This window comes from Toxotes jaculatrix, chromosome 15 (genome assembly GCF_017976425.1).
Source record: "Toxotes jaculatrix isolate fToxJac2 chromosome 15, fToxJac2.pri, whole genome shotgun sequence".
Classification (NCBI taxonomy): Eukaryota; Metazoa; Chordata; class Actinopteri; family Toxotidae; genus Toxotes; species Toxotes jaculatrix.
In genome coordinates this window covers 13,033,805-13,050,647 of record NC_054408.1, presented here as the reverse complement: position 1 = coordinate 13,050,647, position 16,843 = coordinate 13,033,805, and the positions used below count along the sequence as shown (strand labels likewise).

The window sequence follows — 16,843 nt, the reverse complement described above, 5'->3', positions numbered from 1 at the left end:
TTAGGGCCCTGGAAACTCTGGGTCTGAAACAGGCCTATGGAGTCCAGTGGCATTGAGGTTGGAGTCAGAGGGGGATGGGGAGGAAGAGGAGGATGTGGACGAGGTTTCAGTTGGAAGAAGCATCAATGCAGACTGTTGATGCCCTGTGATCTGCTGTTGTTGTTGTTGTGGCTCTGTATGTCTTTGTACAAGCAGTGCTGTAAGGCTGTCGTCGATGGGGGCATTCATGTTGGCCAAGCTCGACAGAGAGTCTTTGGATTCCTGAATGGTGCTCTCCAGTTTGTGGTTGGGGCCCTAAAAGAAGAGTGGCAGAGTACATAAAGCTTAGAAGCCTGCAATGGGGTAAGTGGACTTGTATTTACTCTGAAAGTGAATTACAGTTAATTAAATTTATTCATTCAACCTTTGTACTCATTTAAGATTTATTTTCAATCTGGTAACCTATTCCCTGTAAAAGAACTGAATGAGAATTGTCAAATATTAAGTTATCATTGACAGAAAAATGACTGTTGAATTGAATAATATTCATATAATTAATTGATTACAATCAATTACAATTACGAAACATTGTATGTATTTTTTTTTTATTAAAAAAATCGAATTCAAGCCAAAATATCTCAACACAGAAAAAACCCATACTACTTGGTTTAGTCATTCAGACAACTTAGATGGCGCCAGGTAAGTTGAAAGTGATAGAAGATATGTGACACTGGCTCAGATTCTTCCCTGTGATTGTCCAAATGTTATTTGGAAAAACTGTGGCAAACCAATCCATCAAGACATTCATCATTAACAGCGTGAAGCAGTTATTAGTGAATCTTTATAAAACAGTGGGCGCTTGTAAGATTATAGAGACCACCTCATTGTCTCCCTTAACATCGCTAATGACTTGGTGAGAATGTGAAGATGATTGTAACAGATGAAGCTCGACTTCAAGCGCTTCTTATACGTATGTGCAAAAATAACCTGACTCATTGGGTGAAAAAAAAACAAAAACACAAGAACATCCTTACTTGAGTTTCTGTATGGCTGAAAAAATGGCTTGCAGTCAGAGCAACTGGCTGAACCTTTACAGCAGGTCTGTGATAGTCTGGGCTGGCAGTTACAGTGCTGTAAGCTGGAGGTCCCAGAGTCGGCTGTCTCTGCAGCAGATGCAGGATGGTCTGAATATCTGACATCAGCTGGGACTCCAGCCTCAAAAATAACAGAAAAGAACAGAGTGAGACACACAGACAGACAATTAATCCTAGAGAAGAGGAGGTGAATGAATACCAGTAATTCTGTCAAGGCTGATCATTTAAGGGCTGAAAATATACTCTGTTGTACTTCACTGAGCACTAGATGGAGCTTCTGCTCCTCAACAGTGGGCAAATGAAGACATGGTAACGGCGTGGAAACACGTTTTGCCAGAGTAGTAGACGAAAGACTCTGCTCCTGTAAAGAGTGATAATGAGCTTTGTGTGGGAGGTGTGAATTTAGTGTTTACTGTGGAAATGACTGTATCACACTCATTTGGTCAATCTAATTATGACTAGATTTCATCCAAGCTCTATATTTAGGGCATCAGGCAAAATCAGGTAACGCTGAATAACTTTTTAATTACCTGAATCCCATTTCATATACATAGACAATGTCAATTTAGTTATGTTCCTGGTTAAATGTGTTCCTGTAGTGAGGCCCCATTTGTTTCCCAGGTAATGACTGATGTGGGGTAAAGAAAAAGCAGTCACAGTGTAGACATCCATTTCTGGTGCAGCAATTCAGAAAACTGAATTTTTCTTGGCTATTTATATGGATTTGTTGAGGGGAGTGCTACACCAACATTTTTTTCCTGTCATATCCTTTCAGAGTAGTCAAAGCCACAAAAACACAAGATGACAGAGAGGTACTGCTCATCCTGCAGCCAGCTAGCATTAAGGGGAAAAAAAAACAAGGTCAGGTAGAGTGCAGTGGATAAAATGTCTTATTTGTGCTAAATAAAATGAGCGAGCCCAATATTTCAGGCACCCTGATGCTGTCTCTCGTCGTCTGTGATAATTCCAGCTAAAAATACCACCTGCTGTTCAATTGTGTCTCTGTTTCAGGTGTCCTGCTGACTGCAGGTGTGTCATCATAACAATGGCCATCCAGTCAACTACAGGAAACAATGGGACTAAAATGTATTGTATTAATTCTGGAGAGGTAGTGTACTTACGTATTTATTGTTTAAATCACAGTTAGAGAGTGGCTTTGGTTCGAAGATAATTCAGATATACTTTGTTCGCAGTCATCAGTTTTGGATTCTGAGGACTACACTGTATTGTACAAACAAATCTTTTGTACCAATTCATTCTCAAGTTTGACATGTTCCGGTTCTAAAGTGGTATATCCTGCTTCCAGTAGATCCAGCCTCCCACTCTGAGTCCAACAACAACAGCTTCTGCCAGCTAGTTGCCTTCCTCCACCTACTCATGTACACTAGCAATTGAACTGCACGCTGCCAGTGATGGCAGTGTAGCTTACTTTAAGCAGTGTGGGAAGTGACAACTTAAAAAAAAAAATGAAGTATTAAGAAAATCATTAAGTCTCCAACTGAAAATATAATGGTAGGATAATTAATAAGAATAATCACAAATTTCACTGTGTTACTTCCTTAGAAGTTAACCAAAAATCAAAATACCCTGCCAGCTTAAAACATGCACAAATACAAATGTCTGCACAGGCTGCTTTTTAAATCCTGCATGTGTGATTTCCAGTCATTACCATTTCTTTGATTTGTAGTGGTCTGTGAACGTGACCGAAATATGTGCTGCTTCCACTATGACAGGGTAGACAGTCGCAACAGGAGAAATCAAACGACGTAAGCGGTGCCTGACTCTGCCTTCTGGCTATTCCCGTAGTAGCTGATAAAGTTTATAAGACAGCACCAGAGACATACAGGTGCATTTGCTTGTGTATCCCTCATCTTTTAAGACAAAACTACAAATTTTCCACCCTACAGTTAAAGAATGACTTTGAGGATGACAGTCACCAAATTTTGTTTTTAACAATGGACTGTACAAAGTTGAAGGACAGACTGCAGTGAGTGAAAGAATAAATTCTGTTGACGTCAACTTCTGCGGCAAAATGCTACCTTGTCAGACTAACAGTGGTGGAAGAAGCACTCAGATCCCTCACTTAAGATGCATGGAATCATATGAGATAATACTTACATACTTTGTCATCAAAATATATGTAAAGTGAACAAAGTACCTGCAGAAAAACTGTTCCTATGTAACATTCTTCTCGTCGTATTATTGAATCATGATGTATTTACAGTATGTACAGTTATCCTGCAAGTGGCCTGAGTTAAGATGGTATCTACCATTGCTTAGACAGACTCTTGATAGGTCTAGTAAACTGTTACACTGTATGCTAAAGCTAAACTGGTTAAATTCACATTCTGGGGTAATTCAAAGTTTGTGACAGTTAAATGAGGATCAGCCATCTGTGTGCTGACTCTAAAAAGATGTACCTGTTCAAGTGCTCTTGAAGCTGACCTAAGCGCTGTTCCACCTCTCCATATGTGATTTCGCTGGCAGAATTATCATCCTCTCTCAGGTCCTGGAACTGTGCTGACTCATCCAGGTAGTCTGTAGGCTTCTTACAGGCCCATTTATCACAGCACAGATCTGGAAAGCCAAACCAACACGCATGCTTTACATCCTCACATGTGGGTCAAAGCAACGTCATCACTAAACAAAAAATCCCACTAAAATAGAATGTAATTAATCTCTACAGAAGAGCTGTGTGTAGGCTCTTTGTTGTAATTTATCAAGCCCTTGTACTGGGAGAACTGTTAATGCAATGTTTTCCAGTAGCAAACTAACCCTGTTGTTATCTCTGCTGGGCACCTGGTAGTACTCATCTTGCTGTCCAGTGATATGGGTTGAGCCCCTTTTGTGATTTTAAACACATAGATGGTTAGCACTCTGATTACACTATCTCAAGCAGCAGTCTGTGCAGGAGGCTTTGTGCTACCATGATGAGCTGAATAGATATGAGCATCCGTGTTGGCTGCTCTGTGTGCCTTCGCCATGGATGGCACTTACGTTTCTCCTCATGTGGCCTTTTTTTCAGCACCCTTCCAGCAGGAAAGATGAACAATAGCTTCAGTCTGTCACTTGGCAGTTTTTTTTTCTTTCATATCCATTTGTCGGTTTTGTACTAGCTGGCTACTGAGTCTTCTCAATGGAATGTGTTATGTCCATATAAAACTTGTGATTTTAAAGTCAGATGTTATGTTACGGTAAGTGGACATAGTTTTACAGGTAGTGAAGTGTATTTTATATCTCTGAGCCAGACTCCACGGAGAATAAAAAAAGCTGACTCAAAATTTGGAATTAGCACTTTCTGTTTTTGGTTTTATTGAAGAAACTAAGGTTGAACATCAATATGAAGCGTACCGCTTCTGTATTCTTGGCCCACTTATCCAGGGATGAATACTGGACACCTGAAACTATTAGTACACAGCTGAATCTCAGCTCTCATTTATGTTTGCCTGTGTCATAGTTGTGTCTCTATTGTAGAAAAATAGGTCAGTGGTTTGGCTGTTGTTGATATGTATGGGTGTGGACACAAAAACATCAGAAGAATATGAAGCTTTCCATGGCAATGGCCACGCAATAAAAACAGCTTTTGTGAAGCTTGTAATGTTCACCTTTTGTTGGCTGTGTACAATAACTGGATGATGATTATATCAAGCTATTGTTGTGATTCAACTCAACCAATGCATTTTTGCTTTTTAACTCCCTGATTAGGACTGGCTGATGCCCCTGCACTGCGGTCCTTGTATCTCCTAAAGCTGTGTTCAGATCACCAACATTAGCACTACATGAAAAAGCAGTCTCCTCATTCAATTCAATAATACATTTATGAATCAAATATATGCAAGCACATGTTCCTGGTTGATTACTTTGTAATTATTAGGATGCAGAAATGTGAAAGCTCATCTCATACTATTATAAACTGCTGTGCAGTGTTTTGGCTTTTTTTTTTTTTTTTTTTTTTTGTTACCTTGCACCACCCAGGAGCAGCTAGTAACACTTCTTTACTGTTATTGTCATAACAGTAGAGCTTCTGTTAAGAAAATAATTACAGTTCATTAGTAAAACAACATATATTACCCTCAAAAGATGGACTTCTCTCCAAGCTGTCTCTGACAATAAGATCTGAGTCCAGGGCTGGGGGATTGGGCGAAGAGGGACCCAGGACTCCTGAACATCTCTTTAGGCATGAGTTAGACTCCCTCTCTCTCCCCACATCTGTAACCACTTCCTTGTTTTCCCCTGCAGAATGGCAATCAACAGGAGTTAGTGGAATAACACAGTCTTCTATCCCACAGAGAATTGTGTTCTCAGCGAGCACCACTCTGTGAACAATAATAAATAAAAAACAAATTTGCAGCCTCGAATTTGAACAAGACTGTACTAGACCTGTGTGGATTAGATTTAACTTACCCTTGGACAGATCTGGTGTGAAGGAGATTCTTCTTTTAATGCTTTTAGTGCCCTCGCCATCTGAATCACTGCCCTGGGAACTGGAGGGCTGCAAAAATATGAGAGTTAAAATCCATCAATAAATACAGTTAATGGTAAATGCTTACTAATCTAAAATCTAATCTAATCTTACTAAACTAAGTAATTACATGAATGTTCATGGGCGTGACAATGTGAATACTTGTTGAACAGCATCAACTGAACATGTAGTTCTGCAAACATCAGTATAACATTATCTACCTTGGCAGACTCATCTCTGAGGTTGAAAGTAAGCTCCAGGTTGTTGAAGAAGTAGTCAGCAAATTCTGGGTACATGTCTAACACCTCCAGCAGATCTTCCCTCTGAATGGTGCTGAGGTCACAGTAACTCAGAGCTCGCACGTCAGCATTGGACTTTCCAGGCTTAGCAAACAGATGGATCATTTCTCCAAAGATGTCATTTTTTCCTATTAGTGACACACACACACACACACACACACACACACACACACACACACACACACACACACACACACACACACACACAGACAATACATTTTCTGAAAAGGTTCACTGGGAATAGGAAAATGTCAGTTTTACCTGCAATGACTTCCACAAGTAGTCATGCGTATTATAGAGAAGATTTTGTGTTTTCTATGGGGAGTTGTCTAGCTATTCCTCAGGCTCTCACTAAAGGGCAGCAGACGTGTTTGTTTTTGTGGATAATGAAAATCAAACAAACTCTCCTCTCAGTGTAGATGTTCTCCCAAGGCTGGTGCATCAGTTGTCGTTCTATCCTTGATTCATTATTAATGGGGAAAAATAGCTGCTAAGTCACAGCAACTTTGATGTGGGAGGAAAACGAGGGTTTGATTGTGAATGACTCACTTTACTTGTGGCGTACTTCAAAAGGAAATGTGCTGATAATGGCTATCACATAATGGAGCAGAGTTTTTCAGCAAACTTCTAGGAAATCATAAAATCAAGTTTTCAACCACTACTAGAGGAAAAAAAAAAGATTTTCCTCTGCTGAAATGAGCATCCATTTTTCAAAGGACTGGAGGCCCAGTTTAAAGGCCATCATGAAAAATCACTAAATGCCAACACTGTAAGCAGGGGTTCAGGTGAGAGAGATATGATATGTTGGCTGCCAGTGTGCCTTTCACAGCATGCACTGGACACCTTTCTACCACAGAGGACAGCCTCACACAGAGTGGTGTACCTCTCCCCCACACACAGCTCTCACCACAAGGATTTAGATAGTCATTAGCTTGGATGGCAGTGTAAGACACTAATTCCTCACCTGTGGACAGTGCTACTAACCTTGTTGGACCTGATATTGCTACAAGAGAAAAATGTTTTAGCACTGTTGGCTGACCACTACCTTGTTACAAGCTGGGGCTGTTTGGTAGCTGATAACAGACTTAGCAACATGCAAGTTTTCACAAACAAATTTGTGCAAAATGCTGCTGATGGAGCATTATAGTAGTATCAAATATAAATGGGCTGATCAGTGACTTTTCCAGTGTGTTTGTTAATAATGGGTTTTGTGTGATGCAGCAGCTTTTGCTAAGCTTAAACCCCATTCTGTCAGGTGCAGCTTTGGCGACTATTCATCTCATGAATGATGACAGGTTTAATCCAGGCTTGGCCCGTAGCACCTGGCTGTGGTTCTCCCGTGAAAAAGAAAAAAGATAAATACTCATTATTCTAATAAGAGTAATGAGTATTCAGTAGTCAGTATCACTTTATTAGTAAGGGAAAACATTATTTCAAATTCAGAGCTGGCAATTTTACTCAGAGCTGTCTTTTAATGCCCTTTTTAATAATTTCTGTTTTGCAGCTTTAACTCATTTCCCTGTGCTGTCAAAAAAGTGGCAGTTATTTCACTGTGGTCTTTGAAATTGCCAAGCAACCTTTCATGGAGCCACTTAATAGAAATGTCAGAGTCTCAGACCTGTCACATGAACAGCCCTATTGCCCAGAGGACTGAAATGGGGGGACGCTAGGCACACCTTGCTATTCTTGTCAAAGTGTGCGAACATGATGTGGTTTAGCTGCTGTAACAACTTGAAAATTATTCAAGTTTGGAAGGACTCGCATTATAACAGTTCATTCTTTGATGTGCACACAACTCCCTCTGAGCCTCCTGTAAGTATTATTATGTTAAAATGGTTTGTGCCCATTGGGAAAATGCACTGCCTGTCTTTTCCTGAGCTTATGACAGCAGACATATTTGCAAATGTCAAGCATCCTGAGAAGAGCAGATCAATCAATAATTCAAATATTTCAATCAATCAGAACTAATTACACATTTAATCCCTTCACAAAAAAAGTCAATGGTGGAATCTGACATACGTACTAAAGGCACATTCTGTGTTTTCTGACACTGTGTAAAGCATATTGCACATATTTGCATGTTTATGCAAAATGTGAAAACCTATCAAATCCAACATGCGTCCAAGACAACAATGTGCATTGAAAACACATGGGGGTATCAGCGTGACCTTGTTGATTATATAAACCAAAAGCTAAATCTAAGCACACCGATAGCACTGACAAAAGATGCACTGAAGATGATAACCAAGCCAACATTAAGATCAGAATAACATGACTATGAATCATCCCTTTCTTTCTCAAGATAAGACCACCTATGGAGTAAAAGCCTTTACTTTGTCACAACAGGTTTGATGCTGACATTCAACACACAATCAGCTGAGAGACCTTCTATACAGCAGGGAGGTGACTTTTATAGTTCTTCACACCTCTAAGTGGATAGTGGACGTTTTGAGTGCAAGGGAGACTTCCACTACATCCATGACACTGATGGCAGCCAATGACAAAAAGTCAAACAAAAAGATTCTATTTTGGTGCTTACTCTGGACAATGTGTCCTATTAACTAAAGAATTTACCCGTGGATGTGGCAACATGGCAGTAACAAATAACCAACAAGGGATCGTATTTACCCAGGATGGCTACCACAATGTCATCTTTCAGGATCTCAATAGAGCCGCGAGACAGAAAGTAGAGAGCGGTGAGCACATCACCACTGTGGACCAGAGTGTCTCCAGGAGGGGCATGAGTCGTTTTGAAGCGCATGGCCAAGGCCCTCAAGCAGCCTTTGGTGGCTCCCTGGAACGCTTTGCAGTTGTGAAGAAGATTCCTGTTGAGGTGAAGGCAGATATCTGCCTGCAGGCACTCAGGAAAACCTTTTAACACCTGTGATGCAGAGTGAGAGTGTGAGTAAAATGCACAAAATATTGGTTTGATATCCTCAAAGATATGAGTTTAGATCATCACTCTGCAACCCAATGGACACTGTGAGCAGCAAGTATGAAAAGTTGTAATTGAGCTTGACAATAGCGGGGAGATGAGAATAAGTTATGAAAACAAACACATTACAGAGTCATAGACCCATTTAACACAGTTGAATACATAGAAATTACATCTCAAGTGTATCATAAGAGACAATTCAAATGTACAAAAGCAGACACTATTATGTTTTTTAATTAAGACACATTCATACAAATGATCAAGATGGAACTGCTGATATTGTGTGATTTTCATAACAAATGTAGTATGTAAAAATAACTGCCACTTGGATTTATGCAACCGCCCCCTGAGCTAAACACACAGAACAATGCCTGCTCAGTTTTGGCTTAGTCTCTTTCTTTTTCTGAAATGGTAACGCATAATATCAGAGTGAGGAGGAAGTGTGTTGTGTGATAAATGCGAGCAACAACGAAGGCATCATTTTTATAAATCTATTCTATTCTAAATCTATTCATTTGTAGGAGCCAAGAATTAAATTAAATCCAGACGTTTGATGTATGGAAAGAACATGCATGCAATATCATTAACATTATTATTAGCATTATTATTGTATAACTTGTAGAAAAGCAGAGTTTGTTTTTTTCTTGACCAGCAACCACAATTAATAAGCCATGACTTTTATGTCTTATCCCACTCCTTTATAAAATATCAACTTATGTGGTTATATGTAGTAGTAAAGTACAAGGATGGGAAACTTTCTTAAAGTTAGGTGTAACTACTAGATATTGCAAGATAAATACTTGGTAATTACAGAAAATTCTGAAGTAATTACCTTTGTATTTGTCATTGGTAAAATTGACATAACTCACATTTAATCTACTTCTTATAGTTTATCTTGTAAATAAACTGAAAAAAAGTCTCAAGTGGGTGGATGTGCATTATGCATGCCTCCAAAACAGAGATGCATGTGCACAGTGCATTACTCAGATTTAAAAAAAAAAAAAATCACAGTGACAAAAGAGGAACTAATGTAGTAGCTGTAGTAATGTAGTACTAGTGTAGTAAGGAATATAGCTTGTAGTACAAAAGTAAATAGTACAAATTTGCCACCTATAATTTTTTACCATAAAACCATGAAAAAATAAGTTTACTGCAAATGAACGTTACTGCTAAGAATATTGCAAATAACATTTTAGTTGGATATTAATATTAGACAAGACAGTAGCCTAATATCAGTGCTATTTTTCAGTGCATACATATAGTTTTTTCATACATGTTTTTGATCTCTTTGATCTTAGATAAAACTATGGAATTTCTAATGTTTATACTGTATGTAAGGTAATAATAAGAGGTTATTATAAAAATGCTGAAACAGTGACCCATTTAGCCATGAAAATAACAAGAAATAAAAATATGTACCTCCTGCTCTTACCAACGAAGAGTGGTTAATCCAGATGAAAAGCAGACAAGGGAGAGAAAGCTCTTTTTAGAATATTGCAAAACAATGATGAATAACTTTAATTTTGCGTGCATATGCTACCCAGTTACAGCCACATACAATATAGATGTAATGATTATTTTCATTTACCGTGTTCATATCAATGCCGTTTGTGTAGGTCCACGAATGTTGGAAGTACTCCTCCAGCCTTTGCCTCAGTGGGTTGGGAATCTGGTGGAAGCGGATGAACTCCTTTACCCGCAACATCTGAGCATGATAACGGGCCGTGCCCGAGTACAGCCTCTGGATGATGGCAGAGACGTTTCCAAAAATACTGGCATACATTAATGCTGAAACACAGACAATGATCAATAAAGGTGAGTTTCAATCTACTGACTGTTTTGCATTTTTATTGCCTCACTCACTGAGACACACTGTTAACTTGAATGAATGTGAACAAATGCTGCTATAAACACAGACAATCTGTTGTCCAGGATCTGATTAAAGCACTTCAAGTGCTATGCTTAGATGAAAGTAAAAGAAAGTTTTGCTAAAAGAAAATAAATACTGCAAAAACACCATCACATACTCACAGCCAATCAACATGACACAGATGGAAAAAATCTTCTCAGAGTTGGTGTTTGGGGAAACGTTTCCGAAGCCCACGCTGGTCAGACTGCTGAAGGTGAAGTAAAGTGCTGTGACATACTTGTCCTTGATCGAGGGACCAGAGCTAGGATCGCTGTAGTTGTATCGCTTCCCTATGGACACGCCCAGATTGTCTAGCCAGCCAATCTTGTGCTCTAAGTAGGGCTTCTCCACATTGCCGATGGCATACCATATACAGGCTAGCCAGTGGGCAATGAGGGCGAAGATGCACATAAGCAACATGAGGACTGCAGCTCCGTATTCAGAGTAGCGGTCCAGCTTCCTGGCTACACGCACCAATCGCAGGAGCCTAGCTGTCTTCAACAGGCCAATCAGAGTGGTTGTCTAAACAAAATGTACAGTAGGGCATTTTATTAGTAACAGCAGTAACGGTTTTCATGTTAATAATGTGAGACTAAAAATAATTTTACAGGATTATAATATGATAATATGTCATTTCCGTATTGGACATTTCATATATTATGTATTTCTCTCATCAAGAAACAGGCTTATTTGTTGCATATCTACCTCTAATGTGTTCTCTTTGTTGACAGGAAATCCAAGGTGAAAAATCGAGAGAGCCACCTCACAAATACTGAGTTTACAGCTTAACAGTGGAAAAAAAAGGCCAAGATTTTATTGTGGCAACTCCCCACAGAACTTTGGTTAATGGCCGAATTAACACAAAAGTGAAGAAACCAGCAGCGCACAGGTAAATCCTCAGTGAACAGACAGTAACACTCACTCAGTGGGTCCCCAGGAGTTTGTTTTGTGTCTTAAAGAAACACCAACAACAAAACAACTATTCCCATCAGCATGGTCATTCATCTACCTGACAATTACAGAATGACCTTTAAAAATGAAATGAATGTCTCCAGATGAGAGAAGCTCTCCTTTCTAAGAAGTCTGTTAGTATTGTGCTTATAAATGCCTACAAACGACTAACACTGATATCTTTTTTAGGTCGGTTAAAGCCATAAGCACACTGCACTGTACAATGTAATGAAAGTTCAATTCAGTATTAAACGTACCTGCACAAGTAATTACGTGATCTAACCGCACAGTCCTACAAGCCCCCCGCCCCTCTCTCTCTCTCTCTCTTTCTCTCTCTCTGTTCCTTGCTAATGGGAACACCATTTAGGGGTTCAAGCAGGGACAAAACACTCAACTTCTTTTCCACAGTGAAACAGCTTGCAGTAAATCTTTTGTTTTTTTGTTTCTATAATTATTATTATTAACCAAATACTCACTGCTTGGTGCCAATTTTGCAAAATGCCTCACACAGTATGTTCAATCTATCTGAAAAGACTACGTTGTTTTGAAAGAAACCAGACATTGATTGAAAATTATTTCAGATATATTCCCTGCTCTAATCAAAAGGTTTACTTAAGCGCTTGTAGGTTAAAACCGTCTTATTAAGCTGCTAAATTAAATGAGCCTTGTGGAAACCATCTGCCGCTGCCTCAGTTGCTTTTATTTTCTGAATGAGAACGCAGTTGAGCATGACTTTGCGTGCTTGGTCTGAAAACTATAAACACCAAGCTGGAAAGCTAAATATAGAAGTAATGTATCCTCATGTTATCACAGTATATGCCAGTCTATTTACAGACCAGAAAGGGAAACTTCCACTTTTTCAAACGAAAATCAAATTAATAGTGTTTGAATAGCCATGGCGAGGCAAAGGAGAATATATTTTACTTGCAACTCACTGTGCAAATTTGTCAGGACTGTTTTGTTGTTTGTTACTGTCTCCATTTCCTTTCTGGTTTGTTGTCACTCACTGAACTGACTCAGCAGTAGCAACAGCAGCAGCAGCAGTGGTGGAAAAGATGATTATGGTTTATAATCAGGAGCTTTTCTGGTGTAATGGAGTGCCTACAAAGCACGATAAAGCACTGAAGTGGATCCAGATCCTGAGGGGACATATCCTACCAGCAAACAAGCCAGGAGGCCTGGCAGCCAGCCTACCAATGGCCATCTCACATCTGCATGTAAGCTGTGCACACAGCCCTGTTGGCCTGCTCCTCACATAAATGCATCATTGATTGCCATTTGGTAAGCCATTAATCCGTGTAAATGTATTCTAGAATGAGGGCCATTCAAAAAAAAAAAAAAAAAAGAAAGAAAGAAAGAAAGAAAAAAAGAAAAACAAAAAAAGAAAAAAAAAACATGCAATTTAAAGTAATCCTTTCAGAGCCGAGACAGAACGATTCAGGCTTTAAGTAGTGGCCCAGGGGCACAAGTCTGGACTTAGTAAATGGATAACAGTGCAAGCATGGTGGGGTGATGTGCAGTAAAGCTCCCTGGGAGAAAAAAAATCAGGTGAAAAAAAATATGCATTAGAGATAACATACCTCATCTGATCCTGAGCCAAAGATAAGAAGGTCAAAGGGGATTGCTGCCACCATGTCTATAAGGAACCAGCCTTTAAAGTAATGGATTGCTATCTTAGCTGGATGGCTGACCACTTCCTCGTTCAGGTTTACGTAAGTGGTTCTGAAGTTAATGAGGATGTCAATGATGAACATAATGTCCACGATTAAATCCACCACATTAAGAGGACTGCAGGAGTATCCACATTCACGCCTCTTCTGCTCCTCTTGGTCATTGAGAAGAAAAGCAGCAGAGTAGGGAGTGAGGATTGCTGTGTAAATCACCAGCAGCAGGATCAGCCAGTCCCACATGGCTTTGAAGGGGCTGTAGTGGAGAATGGTGAACTTGTCAATGCGGGCTGTCTGGAGTTTGTACTCTGGCAGCACATCAGCGCCGAGTGACAGGACCTGTAGGAGTGGAATGAGAGGGTCAGAACAGCAAGGGAAAACACCTTATAATGCCATTCCTCTTTGTTCATGTGTCAGAAAATTTTGCTTAATCTTAATGTAGGTCAACCTCTTAGTTGCCTTGGATCACTGATGATAAGAAAGCTTTATTTTTTGTAACCTGTCTAAAATGATTCTGATTGTCTGTTTTCATCATATACAGATTTACCTCTTTATTTTTATGATAATTATTTGTGAAGCACGATAGGTAATTTACACAGCTCACAGACTTCAAGGACTGATTTGACAGCAATTGTGACACCCCGACATAAATGCGCTGCAGTCAAACTGCATTAGGTAAAGGCAGCGACTCTACTACAACAAGCAGATTGCCAATGTCATGTCACCATGAATAATGTGACTGCCACTGACTACATTTACAAGAGGTACATTGTTTGGAAAAACTGTAAGCACTTTCTTGTACAGATGATAAAGTGGAGAAAAGCAGTACAGATTTGTGCTGATAGATATTTTATTTATATTGTATGTTTAGGTAAGCAAACATTTCTTTTAATTTCACCATATGAACTCTGACTGGATTGTAAATTATTCAGCGTGCCCAGAAAGGCCAAGCCGTTCCCTGTTTTGGGCTTAATAAGCAGTGGCAGACAAAGAGAGCAGCTCTCTTATGGCAGAAAATAGTGCAGGAGTGAGGGTGAGGGCGGTGGGTCCTTCTATTCATTTCAGCACATCCCACTATCTTCAGCACATGAATTATTGATTTCCCCATGTTCGCAGTCAGGAAGTAGATGCAGTGTTCACATCTCAGCGGTGTCTCCACACTCCAAAGTAAAGTCAGCAGGGAGAGAATTTAATCATGATGATGGTTTGTCTTCATTTATGAATGAGAAAGCTGTGTTGATAGAAGTTCAAATATAAGGTTTCCGGGCCTCTCTTGTGCTTTGTTGTCACTAACATTGACTGGGGGTGCTTGCAGCATTGTTTTTTGGTAGTGGTGTGGCCTACACTCAGTAGTTTTCAAATTTGCAGTGAATAGTTGTGCACATTTTGTTATTTGTCAGAATGGTTCAAGATAACCCTAAACCACAAACACATACATTTTTTGTTTTCTATTTTATTTGAATTGATGAAACACAAGTATTTAGAGATAAGACTGTAATGAATATCTGCAGGGGGAGCTGTATGGGTGTGAAAAGTTAGGACAATTCTAAAGGCTTGTGACTGACAGGGGACCTAAAAAATTATTAGAACATTGGGTTCATTTTTAGGTATTAAATTATTAATCTGTCACCATTAATATTCTATTTACAAAGTACAAATAAAACTGACGGTTTCTTTTTCTTGTCTTGTTTTTGGCAAAAAGTTAACAGCCAGGGAGCCTCTATGTTGCATTGTGTTGAATGACATTTCAGTTGGCACAATTGCAGGGGGTCCATGGGAATTTATTATAATTATTCTTTTTATTATTATGAAAAAAGTGAAATGATTAAATCCTTTTCAATAATAAGAATTCAAATACTGTAATTATTTTCCATAATAATTATTACATAAAACAAAAACAGCTTATAGTCTTGGATGCTGGACAGTTTGAACCACTGAATCAGTCAGTCTGTATAAAAGTGACAGGGAATTCTGCCACTAGATAGCCCTTGTTTCAGCCATATGACAGGAAGTGTTGGACCTGCTGCATTGTCCTTGAGCGAGAAACTGAATCCCTGCTGTCTGCTGAGGTATTATGAGGCGGCACTGCAACTGAATTTCTTTTCTATTTCTATCACCCATAGCTGATGTTGATGGATATGAACGTGACCACCTTTCCTCAATATTATGGCAGTTTTCTCTGCAATTAAGAATGCCCAGTTACCCTTCTCTCTTGTCTTCAATGCCACTGCTCCACCATTGTTGTGGGCAGGCAGTAGGCATGTGTTACCTATGTGACACATGGGATCACCAGCTGCTTTTTTAACCTGCCAGCAAGAAATTTCACTGGCAGGATGTAACATGCTGTGTATCAATGCATCACGCTATCCCACAACCTTCCTTGGAGGCTTCCCAGCCAGTGACTACATTAGGAGTGATTAGTGCACTTAGTGATTAGTGACAAGGACCATTATCCTTTTGCCAGCTTCCCACCCGCAAATGCTGACAATTGTGTTCTTTGAAATACAGAACCAAGGACAATTGGTTTGTGCTGCAGTGGTGGCTGAGAAATTTCCCTCGGTACCACCTGTGCAAGTATGTATTTCAAAATGACCCCCTGCAGATGTCACAGGACACAAGACAAGATACTGAAATATCAAACAAGGAAAACTTCCTGACTCACCTGCGTGACTTTTTCTGTGACATTGTGAGTTCTGTCTTTGACCTTTGGTGCAATGATGGTTTTCTCAGATGTTGGCGGAGAATGAGCCTTTTTATCCGTCCCCTCAGAGAAGTTGAGTGCAATCAGAGGGATCTTGTTGATGGTGCTATACTTGTTGATGTTAGAATCAGAGGTAGAGCCAAGCAGGCTGGACTTCACATGATTAAAAGGGCCTGGTGGTTTAGAACAAATAGCAGTTAAATTAGTACCCTTGTTAAAGTTTTTATGTCTTGGTTAACTGGGTTAACTTAAGGTGTGTTAAAATTATACATTATATGGCTCTCATGAAAAGGTCAATATGTAAGATTTTAAACTTAGATTTTAAACCTTGTCTCCTTGTTTGAGATACTGAGGTAACAACACTGTGACTGACCATTGTATACTGTAGGTGTACTTATGTAGCCATTTGAAAAGTTGCAGCCTATGATACTTACACATTCCTACAGTAGCACAGTACTAATGTATTATAGCATCAGTTCATAGTGGTGGAACAAAAGGGAATGTTTAGCTGGTTTTTCTGCAAAATGGGAAATGCACTACAGCTCACTACAGCTCAGCTAGCTCATGTTGTTGTAGTGTACCAGGAACTGTTCTTGGATGTGAATTAGAACCAATTACACATTTAGAGGAACTGATGATTCATTTAGACATATTTTCCATTTCACACATTCCTAAAAGCAAAGTTTTGACCTACTCTGCCTTTTTATCACTGTTTATGCATGCATCAGTACACATGTAAAGTGTTGTATGGTGGACTGGCTGCTGAGTAAAGAGTAGGTTTTTCTGTACCCTAACATTAAGACGGTTTACAGCCAACTTTGCAATTATTTGGAATGGCTTGGAACA

General features: G+C 39.4%; 1 protein-coding gene across 1 annotated transcript in view; it reads right to left on the bottom strand.

Moving 5' to 3' along the window:
- Window positions 1–16,843, bottom strand: part of LOC121193981 (potassium voltage-gated channel subfamily H member 7-like) — a 33,739-nt gene continuing 16,896 nt past the window's right edge. The window contains exons 5-16 of the mRNA XM_041056438.1: window positions 15,959–16,170; window positions 13,210–13,635; window positions 10,801–11,200; window positions 10,358–10,557; window positions 10,189–10,191; window positions 8,463–8,715; window positions 5,757–5,962; window positions 5,478–5,565; window positions 5,145–5,306; window positions 3,494–3,650; window positions 1,014–1,194; window positions 1–294 (exon numbers count right to left, since the gene is read on the bottom strand). Of these exons, the coding sequence (XP_040912372.1) occupies window positions 1–294; window positions 1,014–1,194; window positions 3,494–3,650; window positions 5,145–5,306; window positions 5,478–5,565; window positions 5,757–5,962; window positions 8,463–8,715; window positions 10,189–10,191; window positions 10,358–10,557; window positions 10,801–11,200; window positions 13,210–13,635; window positions 15,959–16,170 (2,582 nt within the window). The remainder of the gene's footprint in view (window positions 295–1,013; window positions 1,195–3,493; window positions 3,651–5,144; window positions 5,307–5,477; window positions 5,566–5,756; window positions 5,963–8,462; window positions 8,716–10,188; window positions 10,192–10,357; window positions 10,558–10,800; window positions 11,201–13,209; window positions 13,636–15,958; window positions 16,171–16,843) is intronic.